Here is a 22,179-nt window from a genome sequence, read left to right as displayed (position 1 = left end):
CCAGAACGTGACCATGCTAGCAGGGGATTCTGAGACCTGCAGTCCAAAAACAGAATTCTTCCATGCTCTAGCACTAAGTTATTACTAACAAAAAGTAGGTTTCTCTCTCTTTTCTCCTTGCTTCAGAGCAGGGAATCAGGACTTTTTCTGTAATTTTCACATGCTCTGTTTCTGAACAGATGTATAACAAAATAAATGTCGGTAATTTGAAATACCACACATAAGAACATTCCAAGTACAGTGGTGCCTCGCTTAACGAGTGCCCCATTTAACGAAAAAATCGCATAGCGATGGCTTTGTTGCCATCGCTTTTGCGATCGCACAACGATCTTGCCTATGGGGAAAAATCGCTTTGTGATTTTTCCCCATAGGCACCATTTTCCCCCAGCTGAGCGGCGGGAGCTTTGAAGCCCCGCTGCTCAGCTGGGGGAAAATGTCGGCAGTGGGCTGCGGCCTCGGAAGGACCCCGAAGCCACCGTCCCCTGCCGACAATTCCCTTCCGAGCTCCGGGGACAGGCTGGGGGGTGGACCGGGAAGCTTGAAGCCTCTCCGCGCCGCCTACCCCGGCCGTTCCCGGACTTCCAGAAGTCCGGGAACAGCCTGGGTAAGCAGCGCGGGAAGGCTTCAAGCTTCCCGATTCACCCCCCAGCCTGTCCCCGCCGCTTAAAGCCTCCTTGCGCCGCCTACCCAGCCCGTTCTCGGACACCTAGGTGTCCGAGAACGGGCTGGGTAGGCGGCGGGGGAGGCTACCGGCATCGGAGAACAGGCTGGGGGGTGGACTGGGGAGCTTGAAGCCTCCCAGCGCCGCCTACTTCCAGAAGTCCGGGAACGACCTGGGTAGGCGGCGCGGAGAGGCTTCAAGCTCCCCGATCCACCCCCCAGCCTGTCTCCGCCGCTTAAAGGGTAACCGCAGCGGCTACCCCAGCCATGGCTGGACTCTAGGGAGTCCAGCCATGGCTGAGGTAGCCGCCATGGGTCAGATCCAAGCCGCGGGGGGGGGAAGGGAAAAAACCGGATAATCCGTTCCAGTTGGAACGGATTAACCGGTTTTCAGTGCATTCCTATGGGAAATGGTGCTTCCGATAACGATGTTTTCACATAACGTTTTTTTTCTGGAACCAATTAACATCGTTATGCGAGGCACCACTGTACTTAGTTCAGCAAAGTTTATCTGTAGAGAAAGAGAATTTGATAGATTGACTGTTCCAAGATACTGATAAGACCCTTTGGAAGTTAATTCATGTCTGACCTTGTCACAAAAGTATCAATTGCTACACCTATGTTGGTGTGTGGAAAGCTCTGATGTGTGTGTGTCTCTCTGTGTGCGCGCACGTGGCCCAGTCAACACACACTTTACTGTCTCAGCACATGGCAATTTAGCTAGGAGGCTATACTAAGTACTGGTGTGCTAAGAATTGTGATGATCACATACAGAAAAGGTCATGAGCACCTGCCTCATTCTCTGTCTATAGTACAGAAGAACTTTTCCGCTGCTTATTTCTAGAATTAAGTTTTACAATATTATCCTTTCCAGTCACAAGACAAAAGGTGGTATGAATGTTTAGGCAACATATTTTCTATGAGTCTTGTTTTTATTTATTTTTAAAATGATTTACCTATCTGTGTTAATTTATTACTTATTAATTTATTCATTTCTTACACTGAAGAAAGCACATGTGATTCTCCTCTTTCCCATACTATCCTCACAGCAACCCTGTAAGAGATAACAACTGCCTGAAAGCAAAGCTACAGGCTGAAAACTAACTTGAGAGTTTGAACTGTCGCCTTCCAAATCCTAGGCCAAGATTCAAATTAAATGTTAACAAATTAGCCGTAGGAGCATCAGGGTCCGATACCATACCCATTTACCAGAGCTAGCCTCACTGCTCTTAATGGGACTTAATATCAGAGCACATGTTTGCATTTGTACTGTGAATCTAATAACCCATCAGTTATGCTTCCATACACCTATTTCCACATAGGGCACATTTTTAAAATAAGCCACATTTCCCCCTCATTTTTAACACTGCATTTTGCATTGTGGTCAGATGCGTGTCCCTGCTGTGTAAGAGGCTGGGAAAGGTGGTCTGGGAGCTACCCTCCAACAAATGTAACTTTCAAAAAAGTTACTCCCCTCAAACATATGATGTGAGCTTTTAGTGCAGGAAAACCAATCCTCACCTTAGCCCGGCTTCCTTCCAACATGGCACCCGATATTTTAGACTATAGCTCCCACTGGCCCCAGCAAGTACATACTGTGATCGGACATGATGGGAGTAAGAGTCCAAAGCATATACAACTCCACAGTGCCTAATAGCAAGTGTGCCTATTTGTTAGCAATCCTATGTAATTCGAATGCATGTATTTTTAAGTGAGGTTAAAATGATTTGTCAATAAGGTTGGTAATGTGTGACTGTCATGATGTATTTGGACTACAATCCCCATCAGTCCTAACCACCAATGCTGTTGATGAGGGGATATGCAAAGCAACAACCTCTAGAGGGTCATAGATTGCCTACAGCCTAACCCATCAGGGTCCTATGCATTTTCCAAAGTAATTTTACTTTCTGTACTGTAAATTATACAAAGGGGACAGTGTTAAGCCCAACAGATGTTGCTCTGCATTAAATCTTTTCCATTTTCTAGTCTCATGCTGTGACAACTCCATAGGATTTCAGTTACATAGCAGTCTTTCTGCTAAGAGAGAAACATTTTCTACTCTCTGCTGCCCCCTCACGTATTTTATCAAGCATTTCTCTACCTGTATGACAAGCAGTAAAAGCAGGAAAGGGGAAAGGAAATTAATCAAAAATGCCCTAGTTTTATGCGCCTAATCAATTTCTATTACAAAAGTGCTTGTATAAAAACTATTACTGATAACATAAAGCCTGGAGATAATCAATGCACAGGTGGGTATGGGAACTAGGAGGAGGTTGCTTGAGATAATAACTTTCACCCCACAATCAGCCTGCATGCATTGATCAGGAGTTCTGTTCAGAGGCCATACAAACAACCCAATCAATGAGTGGGGGTTGAGAGTGGGTCCATCATCCTTGGCTTCCATGTCATTTGTTACAGGCTGTGATCACTTATGCACTTCCAAATGAAGGAAAAATGAAGAGGAAACGGAGCAGTTAAAAAGAACAAAAAAAATGCATATGATAATTTATATTTCTAGAGGAGTAGCTAATTACTATGATGACTATGGCTTAAACAGAAATACATCACGTATCATCACAGTGGGGAGGACTATTATCATAAGAGTAAAAAAGATTTTTATATAAATAAAAAGAATTTTAAAATGATTTGAAATTGGATTTTTAAATTGTTATTGTAAAAAATTTGCTGTTTTAAAAAAGCAGCGCTTTTTAAAAAAAACTATGTGATTATAAGTTTAATTTAAATGTGTTATAGCTCAAAAATCTCATTATGGAATAAGATTTATAAATCCTAATTCTGTATTATGAGACAGTGCATTCCTATAATTATGATGAGGAAAGTAGTTCAAGAATATCTGGAAAGTCATAGGTTCCCCACCTCTGCCTTAACATCTCTGTCTTTGCACATCTGTACATGTAAAGGTTAAAAGTCATACAAAGTTAAGCACTTCAGAAATTCATTGGTTTGACAGAAGAATTAAACAGTGTTTAAAGCTCTCCCATTGAAAATCAATGAGGCTTAAAAGTGCTTAACTCTGGCTGGACTGCGCCCAATGTTTATTATACTGCATGGTCTTTATTTAATAAGTATGCTTCAGTGCACCTAAACTATGATTCACTGGAAGGGAAAACACCTTTTTGGCTGGAGAACAAAGAACAGGGACTGGTGCAGTTTTAAAGACGATGCATGTTTAGCCCAAGCTGTTTGGCAGAATAGAAAAGAGTCACTTGTGCTCTGCAATCAACATCCTTTTCAGAAGCTCACCTACTGCTCCTTAATAATGTATCTACAATGACAGTTCCAAAAACAGATGGTTCACCTTACTGATTTCCCCCTGCACTGCACAACAAAAGGGCAAGGGGCTGGCGTACTCCAGTGGTGGTGAGGTGTTTTCCAGAGATGATTTCAGAAGACCTCTGACTGCAGGCTAAGCAAATGTGGGTCATCTCCTAGACTAGAAGGCCAAAAGGCTTTCTGGGAGAAGATATGAAAATATTTCATCAACATTAGCATTCTACTGTATGAAATTAGGTCATTAGAATGTCCTTTGTTTGTTCATTTAAAGCTCCAAGGCTTCGTGTTCATTATTTTGGAGGTCCCCCAGAACATAAGAGGCAAAACACCAGCCAAAGAACCGCAACCAAGAGCAAGAAAAGGGAGAACAACATACAGAGAGATAAACAAAGCACTATTTCTCCACTCACTTTATGTCTCACTTTCCAGAATAATTTTTTGAGCCACCTCCACAAAAATCCATTATATTGACTGTGGGATTCTGGGAGATATAGAAAAGATGTATTTTTTTTTTCGAGCTCTCTCACTACCGGCACTAGAACCATCACAGTGGCAGAAAGCAGAAGTACTTTTAGGGCTCACTCAGGTAACATCACAATGACCAACAGAGGTTTTGCTTCTCACTAAAAAAATTCAGTGATGCTGCCACAAAGTTTTACTTTTATCATCTCACTCTTTCAGTTGCCTAAATTTCAGAGCTACCCCAAGATGTACCTTTAGCTCTTTGGGTGGTGGTGGTAGTGGCTTTATGGACAATTGGGGCCACCAGAACCAAGGCAGAAGGTACCCAGTGTCCTTACTGGTGAAAATCACAGAGCAGGAGTAGAGATAAGGGCAGCTGGAATAGTAACAAGTGACTGCATGTCTCCAAAAGCTTGAAAAGGTTATTCTTGGAAGACTACAATTCCATACTGTCCTTGTTTTCTAGGATCTGTGGGAGTGAACTGAATTGGAGGTGTAGCACTGTTGGTATTTAAAGCATACCTACAAGGGCTCTGTTTGGTGTCTCCAAGATATAGGTAGAGGTTAAATACACTCCCTACTCTTCCCCTAATCAAAAAATGCTCTCTGCCATCAAAGCAATAGAGACACTGGCAAAAACAGTATACAGTATTTAGGCTAAAATTCTGGACATTGGAAGGGCCGAAGTTTTCCCACCTTCGCTACACAGTAAAGATAAAACAAAATGTTTCCATCATCATCATCATCATCATCATCATCATCATCATCATCATCATCATCATCATCATCATCATCATCATCATCATCATCAAAAGAGTGCCTCAACTCTCCAAGACAGCTGTTGGGGAAAATGGGCAATTAAAAACCCAACATACTTTTCATCCTCAGCAGCATTTGCCAAAACCAGTGTTTTCTGCACAAAACATCCTGCTTTTTGTGCAGGATTTTCAGGGCATAATAAAAGATTTTCATGGGGAAAAAACTTTCAATTAAAAAAACAACAACCAAAGAAACAGACACACACACCCAAAAACTCCCATGAAAACTCTTGTATTCTCATCCAGCAGGGACAAAAACTATAATACTGTTCATTTGCACCTGAGAAAACAAAGCGAAGACTTAAACTCTCTACTATTACACAGTCAGTTACACTACAACATTAGGCAGCTGTTAGGTTGCTCTGAACTCAGCAGAACATTTCTGAGTAGATATGCATAAGATCCAAGTTTTAGAGAGAATTTAGGGAAACACAGAAGTATTATCTTGATTGTGTATTAAGGAGTCTCATGGTGCAGTGGTTAAACTGCAGTATTGCAGCCAAAACTCTGCTCATAGCCCGGGTTCAAATGCCAGGTAGCTGATCTGAGGTTCACTCAGCCTTCCAGACTTCCAAAGTCAGTAAATTGAGAACCCTTTTTAGGGGGTGGTTCATCAGCTACAGTATATGATTCTAATTATGCTTGCAGTACAAAGTGAAAGGAGGCTGTTTTTTTTTTTAATTCTCCTGCTAGGATCTGACTGAAAATCACAAGCATGCCCAGGCCCAGGTTTACACTCACACACCCTGGCCTGGAAAAGTCAAAAACGTTTTACAAGAAAAAGATTCTCTGTGGTGCCAGTGAGGTGTAATGTTTAGGTGGAATATATTGTCTGTTCTCACATCCATTTTCCTGCTTGCTCCCTCTCTCCTTCTCTGTCCTTCTCTTATCTCCTCTGTTGTTACATTTCCTGATATCAGGGTGCTGGTTGGAGAGATCATTTTGGGCCCTAAAGGGGAGTAACACCAGAGGGGTTGGAAAAGTGGGGGACTGTGAAGCAAGCTGTTATAAATCCACTGACCATGTTGTGGATGGGGGGGGGCTCTGGGAAATTTAGTTTTTTGGTTATTTTAAAAAAAATCCTCTGTTCTGGACTGTAGCTACTGAGGTAGGAGAGGGTTAGGGTGCCTCCCTAGTCCCTCCAATATCATTGCTTTTATGGCCTCTTCTGGACTCTGAGTTTAATTTAATGTCCCAATGGAAATCTTAGCTCTATGGCTGTCGTATGGGTTTCACTGTTCTCCTGTCTTGCTCTGCTTGTGTAGAGCAATAAACTAGGAAACTTTTAGCAGAATGAAAGGCAGAGAACACTTTAAATACCTCTGGCAAGAGAGTGCAAAGCAGCAAGTCGGCGCCATATTTCTGAATGGATTTAAAGACTGGTGGGGAGGGAAGCCTCTATCATCCATTTCACGTTGGCACAATATCCTCATATAAAACACTTTGCCATAATTACGAGGGTTTTTATGTGCCTTGGGTAGAGATTCCATGCTTTTGCCACAAAGTCTGTTCCTATGGTAACTACCATAACATCAAATACAGCATTAGGACTATAAATGGGCAAACCAGTTCAGGCAATGTACCATCTGAACTGAACTCTACTACATTGTAAGTCTCTAGACTGCCTTTTCATTTCTTCAACCAGCTGTAGACAAACCATTCAGGCACCAACACACACGTTTCAAGTTCAGATCAAGGACTGGCAGAACTGGCTGTGTCCGTCCGTCCGTCTGTCCATCCATCTGTCCGTCCGTCCGTCCTCCCTCCCTCCCTCCCTCTCAATGGAAGAGTCACAAGGAAATCTACCTGCTTTCAGGAAAGGAAGTACAACTGATTTCAGAAAGAATGCTGTGCTTACACTTAGATTGCCTCTGTCCTTCAGTCCTGTCCTCAGTCTTTGGTTCAACAAAGCAGAAGGAACTGGTCTCAATCTTTGGTCTCCTGGATTTTAATCCTAGACAAACTTTCCTAGAAGCAGAGCCCCAGTAAGCACACCGTGGCTTACTCCTAAATTGTCTCAAAGAAGACTGCACAGGTTCTTTGTAGTCTCCAAAACATTCCACAGTTGCAATGCAAATTTATCATATGGATTAGTACACTACAAGGTACAATTTCCCAGCCTGGCACCTTCCAGCTGTGAGAATACTAACATTCATCATCCCCAGCAACAAGGGTCATAATGTCAGGTTGTGAGAAGCTGCTCTGGGGGATTAAAGCAAAGAGAAAACATTAGACTTCCAGCCAATTTAGTGGAGAAACATCAAATCACAGGGGTTATTGTGTCTTACTACCCCTGCCAGTAATTTCTGCTGCAGGAAATGCAACATGGAATATGATGACCCTAGATGTTTGGTGCACAACACAAAGATTTATTGGACACATCCATATTAAAATGATCCAGGGTTGCTAACAACTATCAAGAGATATTTCTCTCTTGATGTGGTCTAGCATTCATCTCTCTGAAATCGCTTAGTAGTGAGTTAAGCGGTTCAGGACTTAACCCTTATATGGGCAGACAATACATTTTTATATTCCAGAGTCACATTTAATTGTACAACTTGATCAAACTAGAACAAGCTGTCATAGTAGTTTCTTCGAAAGTGTTGTAAACAATGCTCCACATTTCAGCAATTTGCCATGTATAGTTCTTCTGTTTACAGAAAGAAAAACACACTTGGGACAAAAATTATCCCCTCAAATCTACTATGTTTTCCTTTGGAGCACTTTCTTGCCTCTCCCAATTGAGAAAAACAATGGCCCAAGGTTTCTTCAGCAAGTGAGCTGGATGAGCCCATTTACCGTGGTTACTGGAATTCTCAGTTGGTTCAGAAGATACAGAAACCACTAGCCCTAATCCTAATCCTCCTTTTAATTCTTAGTAAACTGGAATTTCAATGGCAACAAAAAATATCCAGAAGCCACTCAAAGCAGTTTCTTTTATCTCCCCAGAAGAGGGTTATTCCTATTATTTCTTCTTCTCATTTTAGATGGTAATGTAGTAAACAAGCCCTTATGTTTAAAAATTTCTGAAACACTTGAAGTTGCGGTGAAGGGAAGGTTTAAACTTCTGTTTTCTGGAAACAGACAAATTTTAGGGAAAAATAGAAACGTATCTGATACCTATTAATGACCCAACCCCTAAACCTATTTCACCATATTAACAATACAAAATACTTCAGCAAAACTGAGCATGTAAAATTTGCATTGTTTGGCATATATTGTTGGTTTCCATTATTTGTGTGTTTTTGTGTTTGGTAAGTGATTCTGTGTTCTCAATTTGTTGTTAACCATCCAGAGTAGGGGCTTGCCACTGGATGTAACAAACAGGCAAACAACAAACATTATGGCATTTAAGAATGTAAATCCTTAGTTTTGTACAAGTAGAAGTGTGAATATATCACATACTAAAGAGAAAACTGCACTGCCACCAACATTTTTGTCATCTAAGAAGAAGGAAAAAATTAGAATAGAAAGAAAATAAAGGCCAGAATCCTGTTGGCTTGTGTGATCACATAAAGGCCGTCAGACAAGCATAGTGAACTATATTCTGGACTGTCCATTGCACATCTCATTATCACAGTTGTGCAACTGGCCCCCCAACCAGTTCTGCAATAGCCACTCAGGAAAACTGAAGCGACTGCTTGTGCAATTGCCATTCCACCCACAGTATATCAAAAAGAATACTTGTCACAGTGTATTACACATAGAGGGAAACAGCACTGCCCTTACTGTGACAGTTTCTATCAAACTAGAATAACAGTTAAGTGAAAAATACAAACAGCAATCCAGAACAACTAAACCCCATTCCCAGCTCCTCTTGTAAAGATGGTAGCACCCAACTGGTACAGCAATGCATCTTGGACTTAACTGCTGTATAGGTTTACACTACACACACAAATTATCATTCTCTATTTCTGCAGGCTATCTTACCTATGAATCTTCATATGATACAGTTCCTGGAATTCTGAGTGAGTAAAATCTTGTCTTCAAATAAAATATTTATTTATTGTAAAACAAGAAATATTTCATCAAGTTCTATTTTCCCCCAAACTTTTCCTATTTTGCCACTGGAAAATTGAAAAATTGTCTTGGGAGAAGAGAATGGAAAAATGTGCTTTCGTGGCTCTCCACCCTGGACCTTAGTATTTCTGATCTCTCTCCTCATTTTGCTGAATGGAAGTCTAGACTTCTTTCCAAAATTTTGCACTGACAGTACCACTGAAATTACTGTATTTCTTTCTAGCAAGTTTCTGTTCTCCTGAAGGCTTACAAGTTACAACTCTATCACTTGTTTTGCCAGAATCAGCACTTTCATATGTCTGACATAATTTTCCTACGTGAAAGAGAAGCTTTTGGCAGCTCACTGGCTGATGAGGAGGAACTTTTAATGTTGGAACTAAATTCTTTTTCTCTTTTGATGTGTTTTTAATTGTTTTAAAATTGTTTTTACTCCTGTTGTTTTAATACGATAATCTAGCTGTCTTTTAATATCACAGCGTATTAGGTTTTAACTGCATCTGTTTTTTTTTTTAAATCATGTGATAACCTGCCCTGGGTGGCATAACTGGGAGAAAGGCAAAAAAACTCAACCATCCATTCTCTCTTCCTTTCTCTTTGACATATATATGTTATTTTGATGTCACGTTACTGTTTCAATTCTATAAGAAGCTGTACTGCTCAAAACGTCCTGTGTGGCCCGGCAGACTGGCAGAACTAAAGTGTGCTGACCACATCAGACACTGAAACATCTCCTGCCCAGTAGAATGAAAGAGGCAAGTGGTCAGAAGAGGCCAAGAGGGAAAAGCAAAGTAGGAGCGGCCAGTCTCAGAGAAAGTGAGAGGAGCGTCCTTGTTTCAGGAGTTTCATCAGCAGGATGAGGCACAGGATTGCTGGGGAGGAGCCTGAGCTCTCCCCCCCACTGCCCCAAATGGACACACTGAATATTTAACAAGGTATCAAAATTTAGCTTTGCAAGTATTAATATGGCTTTGTAAACTTAACTACACCAGAATTTATATCATATCATAGGAAACAGCTACTGCAAACAGGGTATCCTTAAAATGTTACTCATCACACTAAACCCAAAGGGCTTTGTCTGGAATAAGTAGCACCAAGGCATTCCTAACAACAGCAGTTTGCATGACTAATGTTTGTAGTAACAGGGAACTGCTAGAACCAGAAATTGCATGTATGTCTTTTTTAAAAGGGCAAATGGTACAGTAAAGTGCAGGGGGAATGAATCTGGATTATGGCCCCAGTGGAGGACAAAGAAGTACCTCACCACTAACTCCCCTTGCACGACCAGGTCACAATCCAGTCTGGGGATCCCATGCACTATCCTGGCCATAGCCTAACTTCATGCTGGCAAAGTGGCTGTGTTTCTGAGAGGAGGCTGGATCTGGTGTACCCCCTTCCCTTCTCAGCCCTTGTTTGGTCAACATCTCAGCCAGCATGGCGGATCCAGTTGTGCCAACAGATCTAAATTCAGCTAGAAAAGGGGGTTATGCCAGTTGTGCCAGCACAAGAGGCTTTCCCGCCTTTTCCGAACCTGCTACAGCCAGCATATCTTTGAGTTCAGATGGCATCGCACGGCATAATTCTGAGTAATTAATTTTACTTGTTAATATTATCTGGGTTGGATCGAGACTTAGTCAGAGGAAACTCTCTGAAATGTGTAGGACTTGAACTTTTTTATGGGTCTCTGTGACTACGCCTAGATTCAACTTACTGAACTGCTATTACCAGGGAAGGGAGGAGGTGCTTGAGAGATCTTCTGCCTGAGGTATCAAAATTAAGGAGTTAGTCCTGTACACATTTGCGCCTTGACTTGCTGAGTGCAACATGCAGGCATTTGCTGCACTTCTTCAGGATGAAAATGTTATGGCCCAGCCCTAAGAATTGACCTAATTATTATTTCCCTAATTGTCACCTGACTGAAGTTTTGTAATAAAATGTGTAAGGGGAAAAAGCCTTTATTAGTATTTGAAATAAAAGAATTCATAACCAAGACAATGTGGCACATGCATAGAGTTTTCCAGCCTACTTAACTGGGAAAGGAAATACTTTGTAAGCTTCCTCTGCTACCTAAAATGAATGGGGAAATTATCTTGTGTAGTAGGAACAGATAAATATTAGCACACATGGAGTTCTCTATTGTTTAATCATTGTATTGATATCATTCCACTTTACTTCTGCAATGGGAAGAAATAGCAGGGCAAATTCTGAAGTGCATGACAACTCTTTCCAACACTTTCCAAAAGACTGCAAAAGTGTAATCAGTTGTATTGATTAAAATCAAACAAGTATTTCCACCAAGGGTAGGTCTTTTGTAACTGGACTTACTGGCACCTTCAAGACTAAGCCATCTCCAAATATACTGTGCTACAATAAGGACAGTTCATAACAACATACTGTTGCTGGAAAATCCCTCCACCATTAGACAGCTAATCTGAGGTAGGTAACAATATTCGGAGGAGCCAAGGAAGTCTAAGTGGGATGAGGTGACAGATGATATTAATGACCCTGCTAATGAGAAATCCACAGTTCCTCAACTTTGCAAGTTCTGGTTCCTCTACCCCTTTAGAAGGCAGTGTACATGGGGCAGTGTGGAGAGGAGTTCTGTCCATGTTTCCTGTTTAAGCACAGGGCATACCGAAAAGATCTGTTTAGCAAAGTTCTGTACCTAAGGGGAAAAAACCCAAACACACAGTTACAAGATGAGGGATACTTGGCTCAGTAATACTACCAGAGAGGAGGATCTTGGTATTGTTGTCGATCTCAAGCTAAATATGAGCCAACAATGCAACGTGGCTGCAAAAAAAGGCAAATGCTATTTTAGGCTCCATTAACAGACGTCTAGTTTCCAAATCCTGTGAAGTACAGTAATGGGAAGCTGCTATTCCGCCTTCTGCCACTAGAGGGGGATATTTTTTTCTTTTTTCCTTTTAACCTAAGATGACTTAGCTTTAAAAAAAAGGGGAAAAAAGAGTTCGTAACTCGAATCTAAGTTCGTAAGTCGAGTCCATATATTCCTATGAGAGCGGTTCGTAAGTCGAAACGTTCGTATGTTCAGCCGTTCGTAAGTCGAGACCCCACTGTACTAAATATCCTCTATTCAGCATGGGTTAGGCCTCATCTTGAATACTGTGTCTACTTCTGGACACTGCACTTTAAGAAAGATGAAGACAAAATAGATAAGTTCAGAGGAGGACAACAAGAATGATCAGGGGACTGGAAACCAAGCTCTAGGAGGAAAGACTGAAATAACAGGCATGTTTAGCCTTGAGATAAGAAGACTAAGGGGGGATACAATAGCACTCTTCAAATAGCTGAAAGGTAGTAATACAGAGGAGGAGCAAGTTCTGTTCCCAATCATCCCAGAGTGCAGGTCATAAAATAATGGGCTCAAGTTATAAGAAGCCTAATTTTGTTTCAAATGTCAGGAATACCTTCCTAACTGTTAGAGCAGTGTGACGATGGAACCAGTCATCTTGGGAGGTGGTGTGTGCTCCAGTACTGGTGACAATCAAGAGAAAATTAGACAACCATCTTTCAGATGTACTTTGATTTGGACTTCTGTTTTGAGCAGGGAGTTAGATTCAATGGCTTTATATCCCTTTATTATCCCTTCATCCCATGATTCTGTGATTTTCTGGCACATAGGGAAAAGAACAGGGTGAAAGCCTCCTGAAAAAAACATGACCCGGGATCTCAGTTTTGGAGGAATGCAGAAATTTCACTGATGCATGGAGAAGTTTGTGGAGGAGTCCCAGCATGGGAAAATAATCAGTGAACATAAAGGATTTATTTGAGTACACTTTATTTACATACAATTGCTAGAGCATACATTAGACATCACTGAAGAGGAAATGTCTTGAGCTAACATGAGGTTTCAGGGCCAAAAAACATGTTATTACATTCCAGGAGTACTATACAAATCAATAATATAATATAGAAAATTTGGTATATTTACATAAAAAGAATGCAGCCTTAACTGCAATAACAGCCAACATTGCGTTAAATTTTCTGTGCACTTAACTGGAAATGCAGAAGTAGCTGCACTGCTATAGAAAGATCTGGTTTTCTCTCTCATTGTGTTTGTCCACATAAAAAGGCAGAGAAGGAACTGCACAACCAGGTAGTAATCAGACCAATCTACCTTGTCACAGTTGCTTCAGCGTTTACAGTTACACACACTGGACAGGACACCAGCTAACATCTTATCAAAATAGTATAACCATATTAAGATGCCTTACCTGTTATGGTTGCTTTGTTGATGGATGGTTGGTTACACATGGGTGACCGTCTGACAGAAAGAGAGAGGTAGGTGAACATAAGACACTGCACACAATAATTTGTGATAAAGTATTCTTCAAATGATGTTAGCGAAAAATTGACTGAGCTCCCCCTCCCCTGATAAACAAACCAGCAAAAAGAAGAGGGGAAGCATTAGAATGCTGAATATCAGCAGAACTTGGAAAGTTTAAAGAAGAATGAATACAATGGCATCATAACCCACATTTTCAGGCAGCTCCTTCCCTGGCCATGAGCCACTCATGGCATTAGATTAGATTCTTTATCTGCTTCTGCTAGCCCCCCTCTCTCTTTGAAACTTCGAACAGCTCAGAGAAATGAGACCGAGGGTTAGCCCATTGGGTTTTAGCAGTCAGTTTGGGAAAGGGGGTGAGCAATATGCCCAAGCAAATGATTTCCTTAAGGAATGGTGTTTTGCTGAAACTTGGCTGATAAGGTGTCCTATAGTTTTGTCTGGATCAATAACCTACCCATCTCTATAACTATCCCAGGCCAGAATACTATTGGTTAATTACACTGCTGTAAGTGCAATGGCATAAATCAATGGCACTGCTGTAAGTGCAGTGGCAAACTGCCACCACCTAATGAGTGTTTGCTGTATCCCTTGTTGCACACCAACTTGTGCAACTAGTGTGTGATTAGGGATACAAGTGCTACTGCAATTTATACCATTACATTTATTCCTGCATAACTAACTAATGATTTTAATGACTTCTGTATCATAAAAGAGGCTGTGTCCTTTCTTGGGTATCCCTCAGCTTGATTAACTTAGAGGTGTCACCTAGTGACCTAATTAATGCAATCTTGCATGTCTTCCATTTTAGACAAAATAAAGGGAGATATTCCATAGTTATCAGATTTATATTCTAATTTAAGAATAAGAAGGACTGAGTAGCCTTGGAAAAGAAACGGCACCTGATAACTCCCCCACTTCACAGGATTGCTGTGCTAATAAAAAGACACAACGACTGAAATCCTGTTGCAGTTACACAACAGGTGTAACCTTAAGAGGCAAACTGCTGGTAGTTAAGAAGTCTCCATAGACTGTATTTGTTGTGTGCTGAGTTGTGCAATTTAATGAGCAACTGATTATGTCTGTGGAGATTTCTTAGCACACAGCAGTTTAACAGTAAAAGTTACACCTGTTACATAATTGTGCAACAGGATTTCAGCCAATCTGAAATATGCTGCTTTTTGCTCCTTAAAAGATAATCAGGGCATAAATGCTGCACCCTAATAATAAAGAGCCTATTTCAAGAAATACTTTTAAAAACGGAGATCATCTCATGTCAAGAGAGAACACCCTGTGAAGTGTTTGTTTAGGAACGTTATTACTTTTTGAACTACAGCTCCCAGACAATATCATAACATCAGAAGAGTGCTGTCCTAGACATTACAGCAGGGAGAGATAAAACACCTGTTTGCTATTTCAGCATGTACACATTTAATGTTACAGTACTTGCAACTTTGGCCTAAGCAAGGGTAGTACATGCTCCCAGCAGTGGGTCAACTCACTCCAAAATGTCAAGGTGGGCTGACCTATCCCATTAGGGCTACAAACCATCTAAGTAACACAAAGTTAACACAGACAAGATTGTATGTGCAAAGGCCAGTACTGTCTCCATAGCTGTACCTGCCAAATCTCAAGGGAGAAATGGCAAATGTACTACCCGATGCCCCCAAACTTTATTCTATGACATGGCTGGGCAAGCTATCATTGGACTTCAGTTCTCATCAGCCTTAGCAAGGCAATGGTGACAGATGATGGGAGTTGTGAGTCTACAACATCTGGAAGGACATAATTTTCAACCTTTGTTCTATGAAAAACAACTACACTGGGCTTCTCCAAGTTGGTGTTCTTCAGATTAGATGGTATCATCTCCTATCAGGGTATGCTGGCTGGGACTGAAAAGCACTGCAATTCAACACATCTGGGTGGCATATAAAATCACGCAACGATAGCATATACAACACCACAGAGAAATTATGCAATGTGAAGCGACATGATCTTACTTGCTGGGGGCTCGATCCTGAAGGTTGGTTAATGCAGCAAAATTATTCCGTACAGTACGTAAGCTAGCCAGCACCTGTAATAAATAAAGATAAGGACGTTTCATTCTTTGTTTCTCCAGGTATGCTGTCAATTCCTCTCCATTCCAGTACTTGGGCAGCAAACAGAAGACTTTTTAAATGAACTCTTAAACTTTCCAGAATTATTTTGGTGTACAAAGCCTTTGACTCTTATTTCACAAGAAAGCTTTTGTAATTTCAAGAAGAGGAGTTTTATCGCTTTATGAAATAAACTGTTATTTGTTTTTTAAAAGCAGCCTTGTTCAAATCAGAGGAAAATTTCATACAAAGCACACTTTGTTTCTGTCTGAAACAATTGATCTTTGAAAAGAACAGATCATTGTTTCCCAGTGTCATTTGCATTATAGCAGTTAACATCTACACAATAACACCTTTTCACATTTGACATCCCATCCATATATAAGTGATGGTTGAATAAACCCATGCAATTGTATGCTGGTACCACACAGATGCTTGGGAGGGTAAGTCAGCACCAGCAGTAGCACACCTGGAACAGCTTACACAGAAGCAGTAGTATTAATCTACATGACTATGATTTGGAATTGAAATCCACTGTGTCTCACACATGTGCATCTAGCAGACACCTACTGTTGGCATGGCTAGTTTTAGCAATGCTTATTACCTGCTGTGTTGAGGTAAGTAGCTAGTTAGCACTGTTTCCCTATTTTCAGACTCTCAGAGCAGTCTGGCTCCATTCTATTTTATCATGCTTCCAAAGCAGTTCCTGTTACAGAACATGGTTGTCTGATGTTCAAAGTGAATACACAAACACCACCACTGAGCTAATGCTAACTCTTTGTCTGATGAGCTAAACTAGCCTTATGGACCCCAGCCATCATGAGATGCAGGATTGTGAAATACAAATTTCATAGAAACTACAAAAACTGGGGGTAACTTTTAGAGACAGGATTTTTGTATTTCTTGGATTACAGATCCCTTAATTCCCCATTATGGGATTCTACCTTACAGGCACCCTAAACGTGGCTCCACCTAGGAGAAAAAGTCAATAGATTCACCTATTTTCCTGTTCAAAAAGAAAATTCCCAGCTATCACCCAGGGTATGAACATGGAGCTCGGGTGACGCTAGGCCTAGGTAAACCTCAGAGGCTTCCAGTTTAGGCCTTTTCTCCCAGGTGAGCCATATTTAGGTATGTATAAGTCAGGTATAAATCCCAGAATGAGGAATTCTGGGTTTCAAAGTCCAAGAAATTGGAAAATCTTATCCCTTGTGACTAGCTTCAAACAACATTTAATTCCTCTTACTCCCAAAGATGATCAATGCTCCAACAATTGTGTAGGGCAGGGATGGAAAACTATGTGGCCCTATGGATGTTTCTGACTACAAGTTCCATAATCCATGACCCATGGTCATGCTGATTGAAGATGGAAGGAGTTTTAAACCCATCTGTATAGCCCCAGCTTTGAGGAAGGTTGATGCCAGTTCATGGCAACCCTGATCAGTATAGACAGCAATAGAATACTGTAATTCTATTTCAAAATTCTATTGTTAGAAAACAAACAAACCCAAGACTTTTGCTGAAATCAGTAACTCTGGTCTCTCCAAATATATGGCTGAAAATCATCTGGAGGGGAAAAAAACAACAGGTTATCTATCTTTTTGATCCTTTCATAAAAGCCTACCTGAGCAAATGGTGTCACAATCAAGTCATCTCCATGTCTGGAAAACAAAACAAAATAGCAAAGATCAATATCAGTTGTGCTTTAAGCAAAATAAAGGAAGAGAAAACCCAAAATAGCAGAAGCTATCAAAATCCTCCATTCCAATTATCTAAAAAAAACAAAAAATACAGTTTTCATTAACACCATTAGTTGCTTCCTTGACCTACATTCATTCCAATTCTCCTGGGTGAAAACTAAGATATAATAGAATTTTTACTCAGAGAAGGGTACACACTCCCATGACTCCAAAGTTGCTCTTGTAGACTGGTGCACAGCTGTATGAGAGAGAAAAGCTAAGACTAAGTTCTCAGGGATGGATTTCCTCACCCTTTAAATGCCACGGAATCCCACTGCTTTAGAATTAAGTGAAGCATACTTTGGACGTTGGTACGACTCACAATTAATTTTTTTATTGGAGAGTCCACCTCACTTAAGCATTGGACATGATTTGTATGGAGTGTTGCTAACGAATAACAGTTTATGAGAATTGGACAAGCTAGTCAGAGGAGATGACAGAAAAGTGTTTCATAGGCTAATAAAAACCCAGTAAAACTTTTCAAGTGACTCACATGTCCATAGTGTTACCAAGTGTGTGCCGTTGCTGCAGCAACTATACCCACATCACTGTGTGACGTAGGAGTAAAGTATCAGGGTGATGTGTCTTGGTGGGTGAGGTGAAAAAAAAAACCTAGATCACCTTCTCTGCCACAAGATAAATATCTTCCACTGAGCCCAAAATATTTATTACTCTCATATAAATTAAATTTGAAAGTCATACAAAAAGTTAACACAAACTGATATGGTTACCTATGATATTTTTCATTAAATTACCAATGAAAATTTTGAGGAGGAAGAAAACTAGAGGGATGTTCATAAAACCTTCATAAGGTGTGAAAGCAAGCAACCAAGCTAGCATCATTAACATCTACTTACACATTCTGGCAACCTGTACCCGGAAATAGAAATGTGTGGATTTCTATTGTCGAACTTAAAACTCACAGAATTCACAGGCACCTAGCTGCCTGTCTGAGGAATTCTCAGAATTGTAGTCCAAATGCACAAATCTGAACATCTCAAATAAAAAACAACTCCATCCAGAACGTTCCTCAATTGAATTCCAAACAAAGATATCTCTGGTGTTTCTGTGCAGAGGTAAGTACCTGCTTTATTGGCAAGATTGGGATTGCCAAAATCTTCCTTAATCACATATCTGAACATTAATGGATTTCAGCTTTAACTGGACTGGCCTTAACTCTGTACCAAAAATAAACTCTGTACCTTGCTTGTCTACTCAGGTAACTGAACACATTTACAAGGTCTGGAATATTAACAATTCCAAGGTAATTTTGAAAAGCAGACAAATAACAATGATTTAAAAAAAAAAACCAAGAGAAGTGAGGGTATAACTCATTTCACAGTGGGACCTACCCTGAGTAAGTATGCCTAGGATTGTGCAAAACACAAGAAGCTAATCTGAAAACTACAGAAAGTGTGAAACACTGATGTTGTGTTTATGTTGTGACATTTTTTTTACTGTTCTGTGGCATCTGCAAACACCTATTAATGGATTCAAAACTATGAAGGTGGGCAGCAACAACCATTTTTAACTTATTATATATATACATGTATTTTTTTTTTGCTGAATTGTTATCCTGCCTTTTTTCTAAAGATGGAATTTAAGGTTGCTCAGAGTAATATGTAAAGAAAAAGAGATGATGATAGCTAAAACACACCCACAATCAGCTATTAAAGCAGAATTAAATTAGAACTCCAATTAAAAATAACTTAAAACAATTCTAAAAACTTGCCCTTAAGAATCTCACCACCCAACTAGTAAGAAGCATCATATTAATATTTTCATTTCTTTCTTCTTCTACTGAAAACAAGCCTGTGTGATATACAAGATATTCTTTCCATTTCACTGGAAGGGTCTCAGAATCCTTCAGATACTGACTAACCCTAAACTATGGTATGACTTTAAAGTCAGCAGTGCAACATGAAGACAGGCTATGTAGATTGAAGTCTGGCAATGGCTGTGCACTAACGTTGGGGGAAGAGGTGGAATTAAGAACTGTGTGCAGTCTTCTTGGATGGTACTGTATATGATGACCTGCACATCCCATTAACTCAGCCACCAACCATTTGTTTACAGAACAAAGCTTCCTTAAAAAGGAATTGAATATCAAACAGGGGTCTTAAAAGTCATTATCAGGTGTGAAATGCCACATCATCAACAACTTGTATGCAGGAAACAGTCCATGCCTCTATGAGCCAGCCTATGTGTGCCTCTTTTGTTTTTGGCTTGAATCTTCTAGTTGTATGCATGGAAACATGGAAAATGCCTTGCTAGATTACATCAAGGTCCACCTTATTTCCCAAAGAAACTCCCCTAGAAGGTCACAGTGATGTTTTCCAATGGCAGCTTTCTATAAACTGCTGCCCTACATAGTCATCCTGTCTTGTGATGACGGGAGTCATAGTCTCACACTTCTAGAAGGAGTCAGGTAATAAGAATAATCTGTGTTTACTCTTTGTCTACCACAAACACACCCAAATTCTACCTTCAGCTTTTGCTCAGGATATGATTGCTATCTGCACAGTTTGAAGTGACCTCCCAAATCTGCTTTGATCCCTATGTCTGAGAAGCTGCATCCACAAAAATGGGGCAAAGGGATCTGCTACTACAGACCTTAAAGTATCATAGTGTATACAAAGATACAGTAGCAGAGGATAATATCACAATTTTGGTGTGTGAATGCATTAAACATGAACGTGCCTGGATAATGCACGGAGTGGAAACTCCTTCCTCCTACAATTAAATCCATAAAAAAGTAAAATGGAAGTCTGTCAAGGGGGCACAGAACAGAATGGAACCATCTCACTGTGCATTAAACAAGCACAAACATGCTTCTGGTTTTGGCGAAACACTCTAATCGCCATGCTATGCTGAAGGAAATCTGGCATCAGTCAGGAAGCAGTGCAACATTTTGATAGTCTGATGAAACATGTACTTACAGCAGTTATTACAGATATGACAAATCAGCACGGAGCATTTAACGTGGATTTTAATGGAACGTAGTCAACACTTGGCTTCTTTAAACCAGCACTGTAAAGCACCGGGAAATGCTCCACCAAGATGAAGGATCAGCAACTATCTGCACCAAGGCCAAATCCAGTCCACTGAGAAGTACTAGTTGGTCAGTCAGTTGCCAAAGACAAATGGAGAATATGGTGCCTACCGGATTTCCCAGACTGCAGTTGAAAGGCAGACAGGAGAAAGATCTGACTGGATTTGGTACCCAACCAGTGGATTTTTGTGGGTAGATCAGCAAGGATCTCTCACTTCCAATCATTCAAGAAATACAAGCAACAAAATAATAACCCCACCCTAAATTATACTTTGGGAATAAGGGAATTGGGAGGTGACCATATATGTTTTTTTAAGCGAAAAGACTGTGATCAGTATTCATTTGTGGCATTCAAAACAATTTGGGGGGTTCTCTTATTTAAAACGAAACATAGATCTTTTGCCTAAAGACCTGGTTGGTAAACTCTGAGGCTTCAGTATACATGCAAATTCAAAATCTGTTCACCTCTTACCTAAACCACCTTAAAGAAGACAAAGCACTTTTTCATGCTTCTGTATGATTAAATGTTACATATGTTTCTTTATGTACCTATAGTCCTTACTGAGAATATAAAAACCAAAGAGCATCTTATGCTTTCATACTTCAAACACTAACACAGATGACATTCTGAGAATGCTGGATAATGTAACGTCACACGTTTGGATCCAGACAGCAGAAGGAAGGAATATCAAGTCTACAACATGTGTTGCTAAACTTAGAAAAGGCTGTTAACCTTCAACGGTATGGATATAGAGGGGGTGAAAAAAGCAAGCAACTGGTGTTAGCAAAAATAAAAAAAATAAAAGAAGGGAAGCCCAGAAGATCCAGTTTGTCCACCAGTGCATCAAAACATCAAAATAGGGAAAAGATATAGCAAACAAGTGATGTCATGATATTTTTACAAGATAGAGAAAATTATACAGTATAGCAAACAGAAAAGAAAAAAAGAAGAGAAAATGAAGACATGAAGTTGTATTTCAATAAAACTGGAATTTATAATTGCGCAATAGTTCAGTGGTTTAGGCATCTGGCTATGGAGCCAGAAGCTGGGAGTTCAATTCCCCAGTGTGCATTCTTTGACAGGAGCTAGACTCAACGATCTGCCGTTCTAAGATTATTGTTATTTATTATTAAATCAGATGTCATTTTCCCAAGCCAGATGCTATCCCATTTGCCTGACAATCACTCTTAACTCCAAAACTGCCAATATACCTGCAATATACAAAGTTATGTGAGGCTCTATTGGTGAGCTACAGGTCTTTATTAATTGATGGGTGATTAGACAGACAAGCAAGTGATTTAATTTTTTTAATTATGTGCTGTATAGTTACTTTTGACCTATGGGGCTCCTTACAGGGTTTTTGAGGTATTTCAAGGAGTTGTCTAGCATTGACACCTGCTACCACTAGTAAACTTCTGTGCCTCACCTGTGATTCAAACCCACGTTCCTTGAGTCCTAGTCCAATGGTCTACTCGCTACACCCCACCAGCTCTCACATGATTATTATTGTGTAAGACTGCAACAATGATCTTGTGCTGGCAGAACAAATCAAGATTCTATAAAGAGATTTTAAAAATGGGAGTAGCACAAAAAAAAAACTGGACTACAGATCAGCACCAAATTCGGCATATTGTAGCAGTCTGTCTGCTCTCGCCCTGTGATGAATTTGGGAAGTTTGAGCAAAGAATTTTGGAGTTATGATTTATTAAAGAAGTAAAACTGTTTCATACA

The 22,179-nt window shown here is 40.3% G+C and overlaps 1 protein-coding gene and 1 long non-coding RNA gene across 7 annotated transcripts in view; one reads left to right on the top strand and one right to left on the bottom strand.

The window, feature by feature from the left end:
* The window catches only part of PDE4D (phosphodiesterase 4D), an 811,089-nt gene that overhangs the window by 107,607 nt on the left and 681,303 nt on the right, over positions 1-22,179 (bottom strand). For all 6 annotated transcript variants that reach the window (XM_072992727.2, XM_072992725.2, XM_072992726.2 and 3 more), the window contains 3 exons: positions 17,281-17,317; positions 15,561-15,634; positions 13,490-13,539 (listed from right to left, as the gene is read on the bottom strand). In XM_072992727.2, the coding sequence (XP_072848828.1) occupies positions 13,490-13,539; positions 15,561-15,634; positions 17,281-17,317 (161 nt within the window). The remainder of the gene's footprint in view (positions 1-13,489; positions 13,540-15,560; positions 15,635-17,280; positions 17,318-22,179) is intronic.
* Positions 1,159-21,252, top strand: LOC144586397 (uncharacterized). The gene is made up of 2 exons (XR_013541198.1): positions 1,159-9,202; positions 15,680-21,252. It is a non-coding gene; the product is annotated as an uncharacterized LOC144586397 (long non-coding RNA).

Source organism: Pogona vitticeps, chromosome 2, assembly GCF_051106095.1.
Source record: "Pogona vitticeps strain Pit_001003342236 chromosome 2, PviZW2.1, whole genome shotgun sequence".
Classification (NCBI taxonomy): domain Eukaryota; kingdom Metazoa; phylum Chordata; class Lepidosauria; order Squamata; family Agamidae; genus Pogona; species Pogona vitticeps.
Note: the sequence above shows the minus strand (reverse complement) of the source record. Positions and strands in the feature narration are given on the sequence as shown.